At 43.3% G+C, this 24,540-nt stretch overlaps 1 protein-coding gene across 4 annotated transcripts in view; it reads right to left on the bottom strand.

The window, feature by feature from the left end:
• The window catches only part of LOC148360062 (D(1) dopamine receptor-like), a 35,098-nt gene that overhangs the window by 8,737 nt on the left and 1,821 nt on the right, over window positions 1-24,540 (bottom strand). For 2 of the 4 annotated variants that reach the window (XR_015851281.1, XR_015851282.1), the window contains exon 1: window positions 7,956-8,293. Coding sequence is in view for 1 of the 4 variants with exons in the window: in XM_088343492.1 (XP_088199618.1) it covers window positions 19,872-20,945 (1,074 nt within the window). In the remaining 3 variants the exon portion in view is untranslated. Of the gene's footprint in view, window positions 1-7,955; window positions 8,294-18,692; window positions 21,201-24,540 lie in introns of those variants that run through there. The other 2 variants (XR_015851280.1, XM_088343492.1) reach the window with 2 other exon arrangements.

Here is a 24,540-nt window from a genome sequence, read left to right as displayed (position 1 = left end):
CAGGACCCACTTGCGTGACGTTTACCACAAGTTTTATTGAAAGTCTCCCGTCACGGCTTACGACTCGTTTTATGATCCCGACCACGTTTTTGCTCTCCTGTCCCGGCTATCGACCTGTTCTTTCCGTCCTTGACACCGCCATCTCTCGCTACCGAAGAGCCACTTGCGTATTCGGATCACGGTCCGATTGCATGAGCTGTTTGCTTCCCACGTCCAGCGAGCACCGGATCACGGGCGCTGCCCTTCCTCTCTCAATCAATAAACTTATGGTTAACGCAACGCATTTGGGTCCTGATTCTGTTCTGGTCGAGACAAATATTGTGTTTTTTCTTTGTTTTTGTTTGGTCCATGTGTGACTGGAGCAGCAGATTCAATAAATGCAAACCCGGAATAAGATTTTATAATAAGATTTATTTATAAAAAAGAAATCGGTATTAGACAGTGTACAGGGACAAAACAAAAACGTTGACTAAAATCCTCAGAATTCAAAGTCGTCAAAAGTACTCTAACACAGGCTCGACTACACGGAACCTGTTACATGATGTTGGAACACTATTTAGCTTTACTGTCAGGACCAGAACAGAAACAGGACCCAATTGCGTAGCGTTTACCACAAGTTTTATTGAAGGAAAGAGGAAGGGCTGCGCCCACGATCTGGTGTTCGCTGGATGCGGGAAGCAAGTCGGTCTCGTACTCGGACTGTGATCCGAACGCGGAAGTGGATTTTCCGTAGCGAGCGATGGCGGTGTCAGGGGCGGAAACCTGGTCGGTAGCCAGGACTGGGAGAGCAAGACATGGTCGGGATCGGAAACGAGTTGGAAGGCGGGACGGGAGAGCAGAGGTGGTCGGAATCAAAAACGGGTCGTGAGTCCGGAGGGGGGAGCAGACGTGGTCGGGATCAAAACAGGTCGTAGCGGGAGACAAACAGGAGCAAAAAACGGGATGGGCTTGAGTCAGGGTCAAAAAAGGCTTGCCTAGTATACACGGAGATTCGCAGACGGACTGACCACAGGGGATTGACAGGACAGGGTTCAAATAGTGACAGGGAGTCAATCAGAACCCGCAGTGGTTGCCGCCAATTGAGCAGGCACAGATGAATCGCATCGGTAATCGTGACAATATTGCTGTGAGCAGAGGACCGGCAGAAGGGACGTTTTTGAGAAGTAACACAGTTTTGGTCCGCCTAAGCTGAGATGCATGCTTTTGGCCGCAGTCCATTATTCACAGTGGACCATTGCAGAGAGCAGGAGCGAGGAACTGCTTTTTTTTTTCAATTCGGGCCACTGAGGTGTGTCATTGTCGTTTTGGTCGAGATACATTATCCCCATGTATTATGTCGACTATTGCTGTGAGCAGGGGGCAGTCATCCTTTGTAGCTTTTTTTTCCTGTTCTTTTTGCCTAAAAAGAAGAGCACCTCTGCGGGCGCAATCCATTATGAGCTCCGGTCCACTTTTGTTGTGATCGGTGGTTGGCAAACCGCATGTAAAAATGGGGGGCTTTTTAACAGATTTTCAGATATCACAGAGGCTTCTCAGGTTAACTGCAATAAACAAGTGATTTTTGTTTTTTGTAGGTAGTTCATGTCAAGCTTTCTTTTCTTGGTTAATGCTAATAGTTTTTTTGAGAAGCTGAAAGGTACTATGATTTTAAAATAATTCTACCATTTACAGTACAAAGTATGTCAGGGATTACCACTGAGCTGCCCCCTAAAAACACCACAGACTGGTTCTGAAAAAAGCTCACCAGTAATGGGTCATTGGGATTTTCTAGTGAATTTGACTTCTAACTGGCAACATAGTTTTTATAATTAGCCTATAATTCATATAAGTAAGTCAACCAGTGCCTTTAGACAAGGTAAATGTTTTAGTGGTTGACTGAGCCTATTTTAACCCTACTTCGAATAATCACAACCTAGTAAACACAATAATAAAATAGTAATAACATGCTAAATTGTTATTTTGAAGCCATTTGCAGTATTTAGTTCCAGAAAGTAGCTCTCAGCTTCAAATAGGTTGGTGTGACCCCTGTCTACAGATATATAGTGAAAAACTCGCAATTGCCCATACCCAGTATCAGTATTGGTGTTATTTCTTCCTATATCAGTAAAAATATCAATAGAGTAATAGTACATAGTTTAAAAATAGAAGGAATATGATAACTTTCTATTTTAGAAATACATATAAAACCGGTAGCCGTTTGCACTAATCAACAACAAAAAAATGTCATGATGACTGATTAATTTCAACTGTGCCTTCTCGTTTGGTGCCAGCCGCTGCTGGCTTTCTGATTAGTTCCCCGTCCTATTTCAGCTCCGTCCTCTTACTCGCCATCAGTGAACCCCTGTTTATACAAGGCAAGCATTTTGACTCTGACTCCCGTCGGTCCCGTTTTGTCACCCGTGTCCCACTCGTCTGCTCCTGATTGTTTGTCTCCGGCTGCGACCGTTTTTCTGACCATGACCACGTTCTGATCTCGATTCCCGCCTATCGACCCGTTTTTGACCACCGACCAAGTTCTGATCTCCCGTCTAGGTTAACGACCCGTTTTTTCCATTTGACCACGCTACGATCTCCCGCTCCGGAAGATCCACTTCCGCATTCCGAACACGCTCCGATCCCGTGAGCGGCTTGCTTCCCTCGTCCAGCGAGCACCGGATCGCTGGCGTGTGTTTTTCCTCTATATCTCAATAAACTTGTGAGTAAACGTTACGCAATTGGGTCTACCATTTGTTCTGGTTCTGACAAAAATAGCTTTCAGCTTTAAAAAAGTTGGTGACCCCTGCTATGTGTTATACAGTGCCCCCTCTTCATTCGAGTTATACTATCTACGAAAAATTTGACACACAAGATGTATCTTGAGCTAAAACTACTTACTAGATGAAATCAGAGTAACGAGAATTTCCAAATGCTACCACTAGAGGGCTGAGTGTTTGAGACCGCTCACTGCCAGCTCGAGCTCATCACAGTTCTGCGTGTCCCTCTAACAGTCCATTGTGGTCTATCAGTCCTCCACCACCACGCACACAACTCCATTAGTAACCACTGACTTCTTCTGTGGTAAGCATTCATAATAAACCCATTCCTGTCAAGCTCCAGGGCTCCATGCCCTTACAAAGTGTCGTATTTTCCCTTACAAAATACAAAATAATCTTACAACAAACGTGTTTATTTATGTAGTTTAACATGTTATATTGTACATGTGTTTCGTTATATCATATATATTGTTAATTAACATTTGGTTGTAAAATACTGAGTTGCTCGACATGAATGAGGTTTCTTATAAAAAGTGTTCAAAAATTAAGTAGCTTGGACGTTCACTGTAGAAGGAAAAAATACATGCAAATATAATTAAGTAGAATAATACATTTTCTTATTCAAATTATGAATTCATTTTCTGGATTAAATTATTGTTGGTAATATACCGATTAAAGGGATAACCACAAACCTGTCTTTTTTCATTTTCTTCTTTTATACTCCCTTTTTTTTTAACTTCTTTATACAATATGATAATTCGTAATATAATGCATCAAAGCAAGTGAGCCGTTTGAGAGCCGGCTCTCTTTAATGAGTTGAGCCGAAAAAGCCGCTTCTCTGAAAAGAGACGGACTTCCTTTCACTACACAACTCGAACTCGTTTGACTTGATTGATTTGCCGTTTCGTGATAGTCGTTGTATACCGGATGGTGCCCATTATTACCAAATTTGAGTTTTTCCATACAGATTTTCTTGTACGTCGTTGTCACGGTCGCCTTGGTGACCAGTCTGCCCCGCCCCCTGGGCAACAGCTGAAAGCAGTTCCACTAATGGTGGGTCTGTATTTAAGGCTGCATGGTGGGCTCTGCGGTTGCGGGTTCATTACTACTCATTCTTCACAGTCCCGGTCTGTTATGCCTTGTCCTGTTTAGTCTGTTATGCCTTGTCCTGTTTTAGTCTGTTATGCCATGTCCCGTTAAGTTCGTGCCGGAGGAACTCTGTATTGTTCTGTTTTGCCCCGGAGTATTGGGCGACTTTTATTTTATTAAATAAAACTTACGGATCGTCAACGCATTTGAGTTCTCCCTTCATGCCTCCTGCCTCTGTTCTGGTCCGGTCCCCTTCCACGCCACCACGCTTCGTGACAGAATGAACCCGCCCACAATTGAACTCAGCGAACGATCCCAGCGCGACTTTGGGAGAGCTGGAGTGCGCAGTTTGGCAGGCGCCTACTGAGTTGGCCTTCCCTGCCCGTTCGAACCACGGCCCCGCCCGTCGTGGCCCTTGCTGTGCCTCGAATGGGGTCCCAGGAAGAATTGACGCCTGCCTGCCCGACTCCCGTGCCGATTGCCTGCTATTCCCTCTCCCCTGCGTGCAAGTCCGACTCCGACTCCGCTGCCCGTCGGGCCAACTCCGACTCTGCTGCCCGTCGGGCCGACTCCGACTCCCAAGCCTGCCTGTTCGACTCCCAAGCCTGCCTGTTCGACTCCCAAGCCTGCCTGTTCGACTCCCAAGCCTGCCTGTTCGACTCCCAAGCCTGCCTGTTCGACTCCCAAGCCTGCCTGTTCGACTCCCAAGCCTGCCTGTTCGACTCACATGCCTGCCTGTTCGACTCACATGCCTGCCTGTTCGACTCACATGCCTGCCTGTTCGACTCACATGCCTGCCTGTTCGACTCACATGCCTGCCTGTTCGACTCACATGCCTGCCTGTTCGACTCACATGCCTGCCTGTTCGACTCACATGCCTGCCTGTTCGACTCACATGCCTGCCTTGAGTCTCCCTGTACTGATTTTGTTCAGTCTTTCCTGTCCTGTCTTGTCTGTTCTGAATCTGATCCCCCCCCTGAGTCTGTCTGTTCTGAATCTGATCCCCCCCCTGAGTCTGTCTGTTCTGAATCTGATCCCCCCCTGAGTCTGACTCTTCTGAATCTGATCCCCCCCTGAGTCTGACTCTTCTGAATCTGATCCCCCCCTGAGTCTGACTCTTCTGAATCTGATCCCCCCCTGAGTCTGACTCTTCTGAACCTGAACCCCCTGATTCTGACTCTTCTGAACCTGAACCCCCTGATTCTGACTCTTCTGAACCTGAACCCCCAGAGTGCGACTCTTCTGCATCGGCCTGACCTGAGTGTGACTCTTCTGTAGAGGCCTGTCCTGTTTACCTGTTCTGATTCTGCCCTGATTTTGCCTGTCCTGTTCTCGTCGGTTCTGCCTGTCTGTTATCCCCTGTCCAGCTTGCCCGCCGGACCCCCCCTGCCGAGCGCCGATTCCGATCCGCCCGACGCAGATGGCGCCTGCCTCTCCCCGTTCCTGCGTGTTCGGAGGAGGGAGCGGGGTTGCCCCAATCGTGAGCGTCGAACCATTCCGGGGCGTGAGGTTGTAATTTTTTCTTTTTTGGGACCTCGGGAGCTGTCCCTTAAGAGGGGGGCTCTGTCACGGTCGCCTTGGTGACCAGTCTGCCCCGCCCCCTGGGCAACAGCTGAAAGCAGTTCCACTAATGGTGGGTCTGTATTTAAGGCTGCATGGTGGGCTCTGCGGTTGCGGGTTCATTACTACTCATTCTTCACAGTCCCGGTCTGTTATGCCTTGTCCTGTTTAGTCTGTTATGCCTTGTCCTGTTTTAGTCTGTTATGCCATGTCCCGTTAAGTTCGTGCCGGAGGAACTCTGTATTGTTCTGTTTTGCCCCGGAGTATTGGGCGACTTTTATTTTATTAAATAAAACTTACGGATCGTCAACGCATTTGAGTTCTCCCTTCATGCCTCCTGCCTCTGTTCTGGTCCGGTCCCCTTCCACGCCACCACGCTTCGTGACAGTCGTACACGTCTTAAAATGCATAATAAACGCAAAAACATACAGGTTGACAGGTATGATAAACTCACATTATTTTCTTACGTGTCTTATTTATCTCATTACTGTATTTTTATGTTTTATTACTATTTGAAAGTGTCTTTAGTGAACAGGAAGATGTGTTTTCATCGCTATTCAAGGTTAGCATGGATGATTTCGGGAACCCGGGAACGGATTAATTGGTTTTCAGTTATTTCCTATGGGAAAAATGTGTTCGAGATTCAAGTAATTCTAGATCCGTTCACAATCCGGGAACGACTTGATCTTGAATGTAGAGGGGACACTGTTGATTCAATGTGTGTTCAATGATTTGTTAGCTTGGCTTATATAGCCAATATTTTTCAGTTCATAAAACTAAATCCCTCCGTCTTGATCTAAAGACTACACAAATGTGTTTTTATTCAGACAGAGCGGATTCGTTAGACCGGAACACAATCAATGTTCATCTCGGCGAGCCTCGTTAGAGAGCCAAGATTAAATTCAAATCATATGACTGCTGTGGGCTTTAAATTTTGACCCAAGCTGGCAGGTTAAGCAGAAACCTGAGAGAAAATAAACGATTAGCTTCGAATCAATTCATCGCTTCAAGGTTTTCAGGTGACAAATTTTGCTCAGTCTCCGTGCTTGGACTTTTTCGTCGCTTTTCTCGTCCTTCACACTTCAGTTCACCATCTCACCGCTTGGATATATGGTTTTTGGCAAAGGTTTCTCCCGAGGTATACGGACATCCTGACGCACACTAAAGTCGTAACTCATGTTCTGTCAACCGGTTAAGGATGAAAAATGGCTTTTGTAACGACTTAAAGGAAACAATGGCGGTTGTAGGTTTAAAGCCACCCCGCGGTGGGAGTTTTAGCTTTATTATTCCGGTCTTTTTTACTGCTCCAGCTTGAGCTTGTCACATCGCTAATGACGGCACTACATCACCGGACGCAAGTGACACATGAGCGGCGGAGTTATTTGAGAGGGAAATTTTAGATGTGAGACACAGCTGGTCTTGTTAGATTTTGCCCTTTGGACAGTAATGTGCTAATGCTTGACGTGTGGAGGGCATTGCAGTTCAACCGTGTGGGAACGAAACATACAACCTTAAAGGGATTCACTAATTGTAAAACATACAAAATGGGAAAAATGTATTTTTTGCACGATTTATGTCATTGGTATATTCCAAATATTTTCCGATTCAATGCATTTTGAAGACAGTCTGTCTCGTCTTTGACTGATCACTGACTTTATGTGTAGCACACCAGTGCCCTAGCAAGCCATTTTATTGGTTTACATGTTAACCAGTTGATTGTTCCGCAGACAGACTGAGGAGATAATTTCTTCCTCATGCCATGAGGCTCTTTAACTCCACCCGGGGCAGTAAAAGCCCGCATTAAACCGCACCCCCGGATATGCATATTACCCTATTTTCATTACGGTGTGTGTTTTCCGGAGCACTATTTAAATATTCTATAGAAAAACGTTATATTGGGTATTTTTGTTTTCTATATCTTTATTTTATTATTTTATTTTTGAACACAAGGATACTGCTGGAAGTATAAATTTCCCTACGGGGATAAATAAAGTATCTACCTATCTATCTATCTAAATTTTTTTGAGTGTTTTCAGCCAAGTTTTGGTAGTTTTTGTGGAGATTGGCTAGGCGTTGAGTCACAGGTGGGTGCAACAATTGTACAACAAATGGCAAGCAGCCAAAATGGGGCGGATTGGTAAAAATAACAGACACAGAGTCAACATTGGCTAAACTATCCACGACACTGCTGCAGAGAACAAACTGGGACCAATCAGCAGAAAAAGGGGAGGCTGGCTGACCAAAAACATGCAGTAAGCAGCCAGGATAACTGCGAGACACAGCAGCAACAAACACAAACACAGCCGAGAGAAAAAACAATGAGCACAGCCGGCTGGCCAGCTCGCCGACTTCTAACGGGGCTAACCTAGACCAAACAAAACTGGAAGCCTTCGGGAGCCCGCACGCTCAAGGGGAACTATCTGGACAATACTATATTAACTGCAAAACAAGCGGCAAAAACATGAGAGGAAAAGTCACAATCACATACAGTACTTAAAATGAGGCAAAGTCAAAATAGGAATGCACGCTGTACACGACGGCAGGTAAACTTACCTTCTGATGATTAACTCGAACAAAACAGTCAGAAGTCCCCCTAGCGACACTGTAAGTTCCAATTACTCCAAGCTGAAATTAGCGCTATACAATCACTGTCTGTTTTTCAACGGGATGCCCCTTTTGTTTTTCTTCTCAATGTCATCAGGTGACGTCAAAGCTCAAGGGGATATGAGGTCATACTGTCTACTTTGAAAATGAATTTCTCAAAATCCATGGCGCGTAAAATATTTTGGAACATACCTGCATGATTGTGGGGAGGAACACTACACGTTCTGTGCCTAATTGAAAAGAAAGCGTATTTTTAGATTCTATTTAAATTGAGAAGGCTAAGTTGTTTCTGTTTGTAATCATTTCATCCAGGTCTTTTAATGAAAACATATGGACTGACACAACATACATGTTATTGTCATGATTGCTGATTCAGGGCACCTGTGACTGCGCAATTGCGGCCAACAGCCCTGAGCGCTGATTGGTTCAAAGACTCTTTATAAACTCCCGGCTTCCAAGAGGAAGCCGTCAGACCGTTTGCGAACCTATGCTCACAGCTAGGCAAGCTCATACCTTCCGACATTTTCCTGCCCTGTTTTCTCCTGCCTGATGCCTGTTGCCGAACTGTTTCTGGACCCGTTTCTGCCCTGATCTGCTTTCCCGACTACCGACCTGTTTTGCCCTGTTTCCTGCCTGATACCTGTTGCCGACCTCTTTTCTGAACTCGATACCGCCCTTGCTCTCCCGTCCCCGGCTAGTGACCTGTATCCCTGCTGCCTACGATTACCCTCGCTCAAAACGGAAGTCCCACTTCCGCGTTCCAGCCACCTGCTACCTGCGTCCGTTGATCATCAGATCTGGAAGCAAGCCCTGCTCTCCCTCTTTATCAATAAAACTGAGTAAACGAACGCTGCTGGGTCCCGTCTCTGTTTCTGGCTTGTGACAGTTATGCCTCTTTGGGTAGGGGGCAGTAAACTCCATGACAAACCTTTTACCGTCTTGCTAATTAGTGGTTCTCAAATAGTGGGGCTCCATCGACCAGATAACTGTTGTTTTTTTTACTTTCCCATAATAAAGTGCAATTGCACCTCCACTACACTGGGAGGCACTAGCGCTCTCATTGGTATTTGGTTTACATTAGGCATCCACGCTTTGCGCGTAATGGAGAGTGCCAGTCTGAAATGTGGATAAGAAGTGTGGCAGACCCTCAAGTTACCCCCTCAATAAAATATTCAACAGGGATAAGAAGATGGGCGCAGAGAGACAGGGGTAAAGAGGAAAATGAAAGTCTCCCGAAAGCTTTGACGAAGATTGATGAAGCGTATGTAATGTATGGCCTTACTGTGACTACGATTCGGGAGATGAGGAAAATCTGGTGTGATTGCTTTGTTGAAATTTGTCAAGAACCGGAACAGGAGGAGGACCCAGATTCCTGACGTTTCTCACACAAGCTTTATTTTATGGCGAATGGTGCAGTGATTTGGTGATCATTGGGCGGAAGACGTAAGGCAGCAGTCTGGCGTGGAATGACAGGAAGCCAGAGGCCGACGAGATCGATACCAATTGCACGAGCAGATATCGGACAGATGGGACAGGACAGACAGGATTGATATCAGGCACTGGAGACTGGAGTCCAATAACAAGCAGGACGAGATAGACAGAAACGATACCAGACACTGGAGATCGAAATTAAACAGGACAAACTAGTAGGGAACTCGACCAGACACTGGAGATCGATAACAAACAAACCAAAATAGCCGGGAATGAAACTGGAGATCGATATTAAACAGGACAAAAATGGACGGGAACGATACCGGACATGAAACACAGGCAGGAAACCGGACAGAGTCAAAACCCACGTCTTGCGGGTGCAGAGTGTTCGTTGTCAGCAGGGTTGGGTAGGGTTACTTTAACTGGATTACTTTCAATTACTTTTGGATTACTCTAATACCAAATATGCTAACAAAAGAAACTAAATATGAATAAAATGATGACTCACAACACGTGGTAAGCTTTCTCTCCTGGCTAAACTAACATAAAATGCGACAGAAACAAAATGAAAATAAATCCAAACAGCTTGCCAACATCATTTTTGCCGTTCCATGTATTCCGTTACTCCCCAAGCCTGCACAAAATTTAGTAATTTTATTCATATTTAGTTTCTTTTGTCTTTTATTAGCATATTTGGTATCGGAGTAATCCAAAAGTAATTGAAAGTAATCCAGTTAAAGTAACCCTACCCAACCCTGGTTGTCAGACTAACAAAGGGTGAGTGAACGCACTGAGCTTAAATAGGAGGGAAGCCAATCAGTCAAGGAGCCGAAGCTGGCGCCAAACTGACGTGGCCCATTGGGCGCCATGGGCAACCGTGACAAAATTAGGGTAGGGGGGCTCTCTTGGGGCGGGGGTTTGGGGGGCACAAGAGGTTTTCTTCTTCCTTGGGGGCATGAGAGAAAATAATTGAGAAGCACTGTGCAGCATCAACTCCTTTTATTTAAAACTGGAAGTAGCCTTTTCAGTGCAAATTATTCAACAAAATAAAGTACTGTTGTGGAAAAAAGGGTTTGTGGTCATTTACACATTACAAAATAATTACTTGTTTTGCATTTTTGTGCTGGGTAGATCATTTTGACATTTTGTAAGTATCTCGCATGCTAAAAAAGTGTTATTAGCACATGGTAATTTGATCAGCTTTATCATGAACTTGCTAATTAATGTAGCAAATGGACACAAGACAGCAATGAACAACTAATACAGTCCACTCCCATGTCGCCCTTTCAGAGGAATTTTAATAACGGCGTAAAATATTTTTAGACGGTATCGCCGTGGTAACTCGAATTATAATCCGCTTCAAACTGATTCTTTTGCTCCGGAACTTTGTCTAGTCAAATAATTGGCGGAGAACTTCGACGTGGGGATGGTTGCAATCTTAATTAGTCCCGCTGTTTCCTAACAGTGGGGGATACACAATCAAAAAAACACATTATGTGAAACAGGCATATAAATAAAGATTTACAGAGATGTTTTATTTCACACTTGATGGGTGGGCGGGCACCCGACACACACAACTAGCATTGTACAACACAAAGAAAGTCTTCTTTAAAGTCGACGTATTTAAAGGGGAAGTCGATTTCCAAATACAGTGGAACCTCGGTTCTCGACCATAATCCGTTCCATTTCTTTGTACGAAAACCGATTTGTACGATCACCGAAGCCGTTTTTTCCCATTAAAAGTAATGTAAAATTGTTTTAATCCGTTCCAACCCCCTGAATGTTTATCTTGAATATTTAACGTAAAGCTAACCCAGGCTAATCGTACGTTCGCGTTAGCGTAATCTTCCGTACGAAGGATTACGCTAACATGAACGTGTAAAAATAAAAATTCAGGTCGTTTACACGTCATTTAGCACCCGGGTCTCCACAACAAGTGGTGAGCGGTTAAAGGATAAAGAAAATAATTATGAATAGGATTTCTTACCGGTCGGCAGAAGCCATGCTGTATTCCTGAAAGAAGGGAAACTCGCACACCTTCATATTTTGCTATTATTTCTTTCTTAAATGCAAAAGTTGTACGCACTACTCCTCTTTTTTCACCTGTAGCAACTTTGCTCCTTGCACCGAGCTTCTTCCGAGGCATAATTAGGGGTTAAAACACTCCCTTCACCGCTTTTGAAAAAACGAAAACAGAAAAGGAGTGCGCGTTGCCGTGACAACAGTTCTTCACGAGGGGTGGGGGCAATCTACACCAGTACGCCGCTCAGCATCGCCCCTAGCGTACCGGCGTTCGAACTCCGATTTTTTGAACGAAAAGCGAAGCAAGAATTTCTCTAAATTTTTGGTCGAGAACCGATTTGTTCGAACTGAGAGGCGTTCGAAAACCAAGGTTCCACTGTAATAATGTTTTATACCGTATAATCAGGGTTGGGTAGGGTTACTTTAACTTGATTACTTTCAATTCTTTTGGATTACTCCAATACCAAACATGCTAATAAAAGACAAAATAAACTAAATATGAATAAAATTATGACTCACAACACGTGGTAAGCTTTCTCTCCTGGCTTTGATCTCTTTGATCTCCGGCAAAACGAACATAAAATGCGACAGAAACAAAATGAAAATAAATCCAAACAGCTTGCCGACATCATTTTTGCCATTCCATGTATTCCGTTACTCCCCAAGCCTGCACAAAATGTAGTCATTTTATTCATATTTAGTTTCTTTTGTCTTTTATTAGCATATTTGGTATTGGAGTAATCCAAAAGTAATTGAAAGTAATCAAGTTAAAGTAACCCTACCCAACCCTGCGTATAATTCAGATTAAAATCCCCGACTGTTTCCCAAAGCTTTCAACCCTGCGGCTTATGCAATGATGCGGCTTATTTATGCATTTTTTCTTATGGACACCAGGGGAGCCCGAGCAGTAAAGGTAAGGGTGAGACTGCTGGAACATATGTGTCAAGAAAGACGCAAGTTTAATGTAACTTTGTGCAGGAATAAAACTAGCATGAACTGACTCTTATCATGGAAAATGTGTCAATCAAAAGGGGAGTGCTCACTGCCATATCGGGAATAATTTTACCAGTCTATTTAGTTGTCAATGGAAATAATGTGGTGAAACGAAAGGATTACGAGAAGAATGTCCAACGAAGCGGAAATGTTAATGGCTTATTCCTCTTTTATCTTTTAGCATTAGCGTGTGTTTTGGAATAAACATTTTACACGGTTGGATTCTATAGATTGTCCCTGATGTCATAAAGCCATTTTCGTGGACAGTTGAATTTAACGCATTACAAATGATATGCAGGGTTGGGTAGGGTTACTTTAACTTGACTATTTTCAATTACTTTTGGATTACTCCAATACCAAATATACTGATAAAAGACAAAAGAAACTAAATATGAATAAAATGACTACATTTTGTGCAGGCTTGGGGAGAAACGGAATACATGGAACGGCAAAAATGATGTTGGCAAGCTCTTTGGATTGATTTTCATTTTGTTTCTGTCGCATTTTATGTTCGTTTTGCCGGAGATCAAAGAGATCAAAGCCAGGAGAGAAAGCTTACCATGTGTTGTGAGTCATAATTTTATTCATATTTAGTTTTTTTGTCTTTTATTAGCATATTTGGTATTGGAGTAATCCAAAAGTAATTGAAAGTAATCAAGTTAAAGTAACCCTACCCAACCCTGATGATATGTGACTGGTAACATCGTACAGACACGTATTTGTTTATCAAAAACCTTAAGGGGTTAAGGTACTGTATATTATAAAAACTCTTTCTGTGTACCATCTTCCTTTGGAAATATCTCATGTTTCAATGTGGGCACATACGGCTTATAGTCAGGTGCGGCTTATGAATGTACAAAATGTTTTTCCTTTAAAAACGTACAGGGTGCGGCTTATAATAAGGTGTGCTCTAGAGTCAGAATTTTTAGGGTAAACAAGGTCTATTCTGATACATCAATCTATGCATTTTCCTTGACTTTGTACGTATTTTGATCATTCTAAATTGTGGACGACACATAACAATCTTTGTACAGGGACATTTGACTGATCTTGTTTTGCCAATCTAGGCTCTAATCCTGATCGTCTCAGTCGCTGGGAGCAGATGACAACGTCATCCTAGCTTGCTAATATTGTCACGGTATTCTTAGGAGTCTGTCTTGATGAGTGTAAATAGTTGCCACGTTGTGTTTTTGTGGTTTATTATTGCTTGATAAGGGGAATTGCAACCATTAGCATTTCTGCCAAATTGATTGATCTACTATACTTAGGATGCGGCTATACTTTGCAAATTTTCATTTGAAACATCTCATCTCATCTCATTAGCCATACCGCTTATCCTCATTAGGGTCGCGGGGGGGCTGGAGCCCATCCCAGCCATCTCCGGGCAGTGGGCAGGGGACACCCTCAACTGGTTGCCAGCCAATCGCAGGGCACACGGGGACAGACAACTCACTCGCTCAGTCACACCTAGGGACAATTTGGACCGGCCAATTCACCTGAAATGCATGTTTTTGGAATGTGGGAGGAAACCGGAGTGCCCGGAGGAAACCCACGCAAGCACGGGGAGAACATACAAACTCCGCACAGGAAGTCTGGAGCTGGATTTGAACCCACGACAGGTTCCCGAGACATGAACTGTGCTGCACAAGCGCTAACCACTGCGCCGCCGTGCTGCCCCATTTGAAACATATATAGTTTTATTTTTTTTCAATTAATACTTAATTTTTTTGTGTTTGACAAAAAAAGAAAGAAAACTTGCCGCAATTTTTTTTAATTTGGGGAAGAGAAGGTAATTGAATGTATGCTGTATATTGTGCATATAGTATATTTGACAATGAATGTAAGTTTATGATTACAGGGAGCAATTGGCTGCGGTTGACACGAATGTTAAAGAGACAGTGCTAATTTTTATATATATCATACTGTATACTATATGGTATTTTATAAATACAAAAAAGGACCTACTTGAAAATGTGATGCTGCATCTCAAGGAACTATTCTTAAACCAATAAACAAATACAAATAAAAGCAATGTCTATAGACTGGAGATCAAAATTAATGAATAACTTCTAAAAACATGGAATAATTTTGAATTGATAACATATTCACTGCTCCACAGTTGAATGGCATTTTATTGTGTCTATATCGTATTAGCACAACACTTTATTTTCTCACAAAGTGACTTCAGACATTTCACATTAAAGAGAAGAAAATAATTCAGAAAATGCACCCATCAAAATAAGTACACACTGATCTAAATTAGAGAACAACAATGACTTTGGCATGGAAAAACATTCTGAAGGTTACAACAGTCGGCAATTAGTGAAAGTGTATAGGCTTCTGCTGTGAATGACTTCAGCACATTTGCGACCACAAGTTAGCACTAGTATCTCACTCTACTCTAGTGTGATTTGGTCCATTCTTCTTCCAGCCTCCTCCACCAATTGGTGATCGTAGTTGGTTTTTTAAACGATAACTTTGTCACCAAAGATTTTACAGAGGTTCTCTATTGGGTTGTGAACTGAACTCAGGGCAGGCGATGCCATTAATTCAATGCTTTCACATCAAGGATATTCTTTACCTGTTTTGCTGTGTGATATAGAGCATTGTCCTGCATGTAGACTGCAGGCTGATCGGGAGATGAAAACAAGGAAGGAACCCAGTGGTGTTGAAGAAGGTTCTGATCTACCTTTGCATTCACTGTGACATGTAGCTGTACAAGAGGCCCAGCTCCTGCTGCAGAAAACATGCCCCAAACCATGACACCTCCTCCCTCCACCTTTCACTCACTTTTTACACGTTTTGGGTTTAGTGTTTTTTCCAATGTGTTACCAAACATAATAATTCCCATCAGACACAGATAAAATAAATTTGCTTACATCACTGAAGTAAACTGTGGACCAGTTCTCCTCTGTCCACACAACATACTCCTCAGCAAAGTTCAGTCTAGCTTTTTGATTCATTTTTTGCTGATGAAAGTTTTGGTCAACGCAGTGTGGGCCTTCGGCGCAAATGCTCTTAGATGGTGAGACACTGTATGGCTAGACAGATCTTTTGTCATGATTGCTGATTCGGGGCAGCTGCGAATTCCCCGTTGGCGCCAACAGCCATGGTCGCTGATTGATTCCCTGACTCCTTTTAAATCCCCAGCTTCCAAGAGGAAGCTGTCAGACCTTCCTGCAAACCTAAGTTTTCAGCTAGGCAAGCTCTGTACCTTCCGACATTCTCCTGCCGTTTTCTCCTGCCTGATACCTGTTGCCGACTTGTTTCCGGACCCGTTTCTGCCCTGCTCTTCCGTACCGGCCATCGACCTGTTTTGCCCTGTTTCCTGCCTGATACCTGTTGCCGACCTCTTTTCTGGACTCGTTACCGCCCTTGCTCCCCTGTCCCGGCTATCGACCAGTTTTCCCGCTGCCTACGACTATCCTCGCTCGACACGGAAGTGCCACTTCCGCGTTCCTGCCGTCAGCTACCCGTGTCCGACGATCATCGGATCGTGGAAGCAAGCACTGCTCTCTATCTAAACAAAACTGAGTAAAAACGAACACTAATGGGTCCTGTCTCCGTTTCTGGCTTGTGACATCTTTTCTGAACTGGCGAGCAATTCCAGCTGTAGTGTGGAAACGATTACCCATTGACATCCTCCGCACCTGTCCTCTCTTGCATATGTTTTCTGTGGATGACCAGCATTCTCGGGCAACTTGAATGAGTTTATAGTTAATATTCTTGAAGTCACAGATTTAGAACGATCAACTTGTCTTCCTTTGGCTGATAGGGTTATCCCTTTCGTTTTCATCCGGACACCCCGCTGCCGGGTGCTTTCAGTCACTTAAGAACAGCCCACCATCTTGCAAAGTCAGAGAAACCGGCAGTTAGAAAGCCAGTTAAATAGGGGTTGACGGATAATCAAAGAAATGCTCAATTAGCACCATTAAGTGGGAGACACCTGAATGTGTTCTCTAAATTTGATCAGTGCATTTGTGTTGAGATACAGTTCTTTTTTTTTAAATGAGACGTAGCAGCGTGGTATAGATACAACAAAAATGTTGTTAAACTGTTGAGCAGTGAAGATGGATTTTTTTCACAACTATTCTCATCTCATCTCATCTCATCAGCCGTACCGCTTATCCTCATTAGGGTCGCGGGGGGGCTGGAGCCCATCCCAGCCATCTCCGGGCAGTGGGCAGGGGACACCCTGAATTGGTTGCCAGCCAATCGCAGGGCACACAGGGACAGACAACTCATTCGCTCATTCACACCTAGGGACAATTTGGACCGGCCAATTCACCTGAACTGTGCCGCACAAGCGCTAACCACTGCGCCGCCGTGCTGCCCTCACAACTATTCAATTGTTTGTAAATTGTTCTCTAATCTTGATCTCCCAGTATATTTCATTTTTTCCATTTTTTATTTTAAGAACATTATCATTTCATCTCATTAGCTACACCGCTTATCCTCAGTAGGGTCGCGGGGGTGATGGAGCCCATCCCAGCGATCATCGGGCAGTGGGCAGGGGACACCCTGAACTGGTTGCCAGCCAATCGCAGGGCACATGGGGACAGACAACTCACTCGCTTATTCACACCTAGGGACAATTTGGACTGGCCAATTCACCTGAAATGCATGTTTTTGGAATGTGGGAGGAAACCGGAGTGCCCGGAGGAAACCCACGCAAGCACGGGGAGAACATACAAACTCCGCACAGGAAGTCTGGAGCTGGATTTGAACCCACGCAGGAGGTTCCCAAGACATGAACTGTGCCGCACATGTGCTAACCACTGCGCCGCCGTGCTGTCCGCTTTAAGGACATTATTTGGGTAAATTCTAAATTTAAAACATAAAAAAGACTTTCTCCGAAAAGGAAAGAGCATATTATTTTGCACCTTTTAGACGTAAAAAGATCTTAATTCCTTCAAAAAGCAATATTGATTTAAAGAAAAATCAAACTGCCAAACAAACATTTTTTTGTATTTTTAATACAATAGTGCATCAAGACAACAGCATTTATTTCACCTAACACAAGCCCCACCTAGAGGTAGAAGACATACATTTCTGCCATCTTGCTGGTATGGGTTCCCGAAAACGATAAAAAGTTTGTGAATGGCTTGTCAACAAAAATGAGTAATGAGGTTTCGTCACTTTGAGTCTACAAAGTTTCTATTCTTTTTTTGTGTTTTTTTAGCAATCATTTTGGCTGCACCATACAATACAGGGACATCTAGTGGTCAAATACTACACACTTTCACTTTAAAGCAGAGGTCTCAAACTCAATTGACTTGAGGGCCGCCGGTGCTAAGGTTTGAGTGAGGTTGGGCCGGATTTAGTTTTCCACAAGAAATCTCTTGGTTTGAAAAAAGTGTACTGTTCTCAGAAATCTTTTTTTTTTTAAATCTACACAAAATAAGATCTAAAAATAAAAGAATTGATGCAAAAATAAATTAATCACTAATAAATGAATCCTAAATTTGCCTGCGCTGCACTTACATCAAAGGGACAGTGTGTATAATCTGACCACTAGATGTTTCTTTATTGTGCCACGCAGCCAAAAACAAGTGCTAAAAAAAAAGAAGATAAATTACAGAGAGTTAAAGTAACCAAACCACAACTTTTTTGCCCAGTTTTTGCAAAGAAAAATAGGAGAAAAAGGAAAAAAGGGAAATAAAGGAGACGAAAAGGGTGAAAAGAAAACAAGCAAGAAAGAGTTTGGCAAAAAATGAAAAGGGAAAAAGGAAAAAGACATAGAAAGAAAGGAAAAGAAAAGAAAAGGATGAAAAAAATAGAGAAAAGATAAGAAAAAGTTTAGGCAAAAACAAGGAAAGGTTTTTGTTTTTTGGGATTACCTGTAGCAGCAAGATGGCCGACGGTGATGTTAGCTCCATCTGAGTGAGACTAACGTTATGTAAAACAATGCAAAGTTTTATATGAGTATTTTAAAACACGGATGTTTATTTTGTAGTTCATGTATTTTAGCTTATTTTTAAATCAGTATTTGTTTTTTTATTAAATTATATTTTCCTACCAGGAGCCGCTTAATAATACACGTTTTCCCTTTCATATTAAGGCTTGGGCCCTCAAACTATCACCCTGCAGGCCGCAATTGGAGTTTGAGACCCATACTTTTAAGGGACATTGTGTAATTTTTAGTGCCTCCAGGTGGTAAAACTTCATTCAATTAAAATAAACAATATTAATTTGAATAATGACCAAGAACGTCAAAAAAAAAAAAATGGTCACCTGTAGTTTATATTCTTCCTTGTGATTTTTAGCAAACGTCTTCAGTTGCAATACAAAATACAGCGATACCTATTGGTCAAATAATGCGCACTGTCTCTTTAAGAACAAAAGTGTTTATCCGTCTTAATTTTTCTAGTTGCTCTCCACTTGAAAGTAAATCCAAATTGAAAAGGGGTTTTGTTTACCACCAATCACGTTTAACTTCCTGGTGAAGCAAAACTACGATTGGTCATTGGCTGAGTCTTGAGCAACTGCGATGTCCTAATCAAATTCGGAGAGTGCAGGGATAGTGGGAAGGTATATGATATTATAATTAAAGAAATTGGATTGACAATCACTTTAAGTTTTTTCCAGATATGAGAAATCCAATTGCAATAATTCAACTATTGTGTTTGGTAATTGAGAGAGATTGCTGAAAAACGTTTCAAACAAAATTTGCCTTAAACACACAGCAAATGAAGACACAGTTTGCAAAACGACTTCAAACAAAGCAGCAGACATGATGAGGTGAAAAATCCAAATATTGAATCAGAATTCTACATGAGATGAATAAAACACGATCTTCATGTTTCAAGCTTGGAATGAAATTTCTGTTCCAAGTCTGCTAATAAAACAATGTAATAGTTACACCGGTGCTCAAATGTTCAATTGAATTCGAGCGACATTTTCCACTGGTAAAGCGGATTCGCCGAGTGAGTTTGTAATCTACGTTCTATCTGTGGCGGACATGCTATTGCCCACAGAGTGTGTGTTCATACCCAAGCCAGCAGTTATCTGGAAACTTTGCCCAGTCAAGGGATTATCGATTCCACCGGCCTGTCAGTGCCGCAGTGCTGCCTGGCGTAACAACGGAGAGTCTTAATCCCAATCCCAAAATCCCTTTCTCTCATCCGGGCCACGCAAGAAAGAGACAGAAGGCTAACTCCACCGGCCTAGCCTGAGGTCATCGGAAACTGACCCATATGAGGTCGGAGAGGGCCAAAAACCGCCACGTGGTACGTTGTGAGGGAAAAAAACGAAAAAATAAGCCACCATCTGTGCCGGCGCCCACGGCGTTGGTAACTCGCACATCTGTGAAGGCAACCGAGGTCCACGTCGGGTCAGCGCCTTCAGTCACCCGAACACACGCAGAGCGGCGGGCGGTAGGACGCCTGGACCCCTCCGCCGATGAGTCAGCGCCGTGAGTCATTTTTTGTTTAGACTAACTGTCTCGATGTTGTGGCCTCCTGGAAATTGTTTGTGGCAGCCCAGCAGGATGGAGAAGGCTTTGCGAAAATCGGCGTTGAAGGCGTAGATGACGGGATTGAGGGAGGAATTAGCCCAGCCGAACCACACAAACACATCGAAGGTGGTGGGGCTGACGCAGAGGAAGGCACCGCCCCCTCTAGACCCCTCGCAGAAGGGCACCATGCAGTTGAGCACGAAGAACGGCAACCAGCAGCAAACAAACACGCCCATGATCACAGATAGCGTCTTTAACACCTTGGTCTCCCTTTTGAAGGTCATCTTAAAGGAGCTTTCAGACTCAGCGATACTGGAGCCCCCGCCCATGCTATCGTGACGGTTTTTGGCGCTCTCGGCCGCCCGTTCCAGGGCGGAGATCCTTCGTATCTGCCGTTGGGCAATGCGGTAGATTTGTGTGTAGGTGACAAGCATGATCGCCACAGGGATGTAGAAGCTAATGAGAGAGGTGGAGATAGCATAAGTCCGGTTCAGGCTGGAGTCGCAGTTCTCTGTTGTGGAGTTGGACCTTGGGACTTGGTGTAGGGATGTGGTTTGAGATTTGTGCCAGTTGAGCTGAACCGGAATGAAGGAGATGAGGATGGACAAGGTCCATGCCGCGCTGATCATCACAAAGGCCACCCGGGGCGTCATCTTACGCTCGTAGCGGAAGGGGCTGGAAATGGCCCAGTAGCGATCCAGGCTGATCACGCACAAGTTGAGGATGGACGCCGTGGAGCACATGATGTCGAAAGCCACCCAAGTGTCACAAAAGGACCCGAAGGGCCAAAATCCGGCGATCTCGCTGACTGCCTTCCAAGGCATCACAAGAATAGCCACTAGGAGGTCCGACACCGCCAGCGAAATGACAAAAAAGTTGGTGACTTTGGTGCGCAGGTGGCGGAACTTGGTGACGGCGGCGCACACTAAAGTGTTGCCGAGCAGTGTGGTCAAAATGAGCAACGAGAGGAAGCAACCAGTTAGGACCCGGCTGGAGGACGCCTCGTCCAGGATCCTGGTTGAGTTGGCCACGTCCATCCCGGTTCCTGCGACGGGAAGACGGCGACCCCGTGACGGCACGTTACCATTGTCTCCGGGCTCCCCCCGCCTGATGAATCAGTTCGTCCGTTCCGACATGGTGGAGGACGCACCGGGCCTTTTGACCCGGCGGATCGGATTTGACATAGTTTTACCTTGTGTGCTCAACAGGTAGGGGTAATTCAATTCCTGGGTGTAACCAAACCTGGGCAGTTTCAGAGATCACCACTCTGCTTGATGAGGTCATCAGCAAGCCTGTGGACAAACATTGGTGACATTACGTTTCTTTTGACTGTCAACAGCAAACATTCTACATCTTTTTAATTAAAGCACGGGTCTCAAACTTACAGCCAATGGGATGATAGTTCTTGGCCTTTAAATCAAGTCCAGTCAAGTCAAGTCATGTTTATTTGTATAGCCCTTAATCAGTCGAAGGGCTGCACAGATCACAGACTATTGCAAACTACAGACTATTGTTACACCATCTTTGCTGACAAAACAGTTAAATTATAAAGTATAGTTGATATAATGTGTAATAGTAAATAACATATAATCTAACCCAAGAGTTTAATATAACTCTGTTGCGATGACATAACTTTAGAACTTTAACGTGGGAGTTAAGGTGCTACAATAAGTCAAACAAGATTAAAGCTTGAACTATAAACTGAGCTTGTTAAATCAAATACTGTAATTAAATTATATAAGAAAATTGTCATTTTCTATAATGTTCAATAAAGTAGCAGTTAGCTCAATAGTTAAACGTCATCCCCTTCTGACCAGATGATGACGATGGGAATTCTTCACCTTTGTATGAAAGGAATAAGCTCTGTTTAAGAGTTAACTGCATACAACTTTTATTGTTATCAATATTACATTGCAGCCCGGCCTTCCTGGAAGATGGATTACTTCATGTGCGGTCCCTTCTCAAGGTTTCTTTATTTTCCTCATTCTGAGGTTTTTGAGTTTTTCCTTGCTCTCATGTAGGTTTTAGATCAGGGGATGGTCAAGTCACATTTATTTAAACGGTAGAGAGTCTCAAAGTGCTCCAAAGGCCATCAATATCCCCTGATCTGAAACCAGCATACAGACAAGGAAAAACTCTAAATAAAGAAAAATCAAAAACCATAAGACAGGGCCACACATTTGGTAATCCCCCTTCCAGGATGATGAGGCTGCAATGGCTGTTGCAAGGTTGTAAATATAATGAATACTATTGTGAAATAAATGTTATTGCAAGTTTATTATGGATGTTACCTCCTTGCTTAATACTTAGAAAGGCAAAATTTACACGCTAATATTTTAGATTGATCTACGTCTGCCCCGGAATATGAATGGCCGACTACTTTCTTGTTTGACCAATTGCATCGACTATGAGTTTACTGATTCTATTACTCATTTTTTGCAATGATCTTGCAAAATATTTTACTTAAATTGAAACGTGTAACGAGGGTCTTTTAGGATGTGGGGGGAGATTGTCGAACTGTTGCTTAAAGGACAGTGGATGCACCTTGCACATAAGATTTTTCCTCTCACAATTATTTTAAAGGTGGGGTGCATCGTTTGAGGAGTCCCTAAATAAGTTGAATGGAGAATATTTTCTCTATTAATTACTGTATATGTTAACAATATCCAACTGAGTTCAAACAGCCCTTGTGTTTTTTTTCCCACCTAACATATCTGCTTTTATTTTACTTTTAGCAAGGCTGATCACATTGGGTGGGAAGAATGGGGGACTTTTTTTGAAAAAAAAAAAAACATTTTTTTTGTTTGTTTTGTTTCTACTTGCTGGTGTGGCATGACAATGGTAAAAGTAAGAAGATGACGTTAAGTACAGTCCAAACGCCAACCCAAACCCCAAGAAAGATAAAAACAAATATATTTTATACAAGCGTTTCCAAGAAATGCACATGCTTACATGCCATTATAATGGAGCTTGACTTGACTTAAATTAATTCATAAGCCAGAGGTGGCAGGCGCTCGTAAAAAAGTTCCAAATTCCGTACGGTACCTCCAAAGCAGAGGTCTTGAACTCACAGCTCGTGGGCCTCTTCATGATAATTTAATACCCCTACCTCCAAGGGTCTGTACGGAATTTGGAACTTAATTTTACTCGCTCCCGCCACCTCTGGCTTGTTTGATTGTTGCAGCCTGTGTCAGCACAATCATGATGTGCTGTCATGATTACTGATGCGGGGCACCTGAGGCTGCCCCGTTGGCGCCAACAGCCACGGACCCTGATTGGCTGTTGAACTCTTTTTAAACTCCCGCCTTCCTAAAGACACTCGTCCGATCATCTACGAACCTATGCTCCCAGGTAGGCAAGCTTTTTGTGACTGTCCGACTCTTTCCTGCCCTGTTTCCTGCCTGCCTGATACCTATTGCTGACCTCTTTTCTGCACCTGTTTCTGTTTTTGCTCCTCCGCCCCTGCCATCGACCTGTTTTTCTTCGCTGTAAACGACTAACCTCGCTCGACAGGAAGTGCCACTTCCGCGTTCGGACAGGGATGCAAGAGCACACAACTGTATAGGGATTTGTATTGTGATAAATGCAACCGGAATACTGGATTGCCCAACCAAATGTTTATCGATCTGGTAATTTAGCCAACTTTATATCATTGTTATGATTTGATGGTAGTGATAAACCCTTGTGGGGGAGGCAGGAACTGCAGGCAGAGGTTTTAAAAAAGAGAACGGTTTTTACTAACAAACATTTACGACCAAAGTACCAAACAAACAATTGGGCACAAAAACAACTAACGAAATGAGCAAACAAAAAACTAAAAGAAAAGATAAACTTGACAAAGTTCAATCTAGAAACAACGATACAAACTGTAAATGGAAAATCCAAAGATCAAAGTAACAAAGAAACCAGAATACAAACAAACATTGCATAGTGGTTAAAATGGAACTAAGGATGACAGAAGAACACAAATGTTCACAAAAGGGTTCAGGATGATTTGGCACTAGAGTGTGATAACTGGACACACCTGGGCCCAGTTCAAAACACCAGTTGGGGCACTCTGGTGGTGGTAGGTATGCCAGACTATAACAATTTTGGATAGATTCGGGCAACCGCCAGGATTGATAAGGAATTACAATGCCAGTTTGAATCAAAGTATTTAACGGATATCTCCTCCCAAAATAATATTGTACTTGCTATTCTTGTTATGAAATCACTTTAAAATTTTCACTTACTAATGTAGTTGAAGCAGGCCTCTTCTTATGGCCCGATCTCAACCAGACCTTTAGTCCACCGACCCCCACCCCTGTAAATTGAGTTTGGTGACCCTACTTTAAAGGGACACTGTGTAATAAAGGAGCACGAGCTGTTGCTGTATTGTGTCGTGCAAGCTAATAAAGTGTTACACAGCACAAGGGAAAATAGAAACTACTGAGATTCAAAGTGACCAAAACGCACCGTTTTTCTTTCACAAGGTTATTGGTCTTTGAGGGTACCCGTAGCAACAAGATGGCGGACAATCATGTCAGCTCCCTCGAGGTGACCCTTATCTTATGTAAAATAAATACAAATTTATCAACTTTTTAAAAAAGGCACTATAATTTGACAGTTCGGGTATTTTTGCTTGTCAAATCT

This window comes from Urocampus carinirostris, chromosome 9 (genome assembly GCF_059441175.1).
Source record: "Urocampus carinirostris isolate Australia breed hairy pipefish chromosome 9, RoL_Ucar_1.0, whole genome shotgun sequence".
Taxonomy (NCBI): Eukaryota; Metazoa; Chordata; class Actinopteri; order Syngnathiformes; family Syngnathidae; genus Urocampus; species Urocampus carinirostris.
This window is presented reverse-complemented; position numbering and strand designations above follow the sequence as displayed.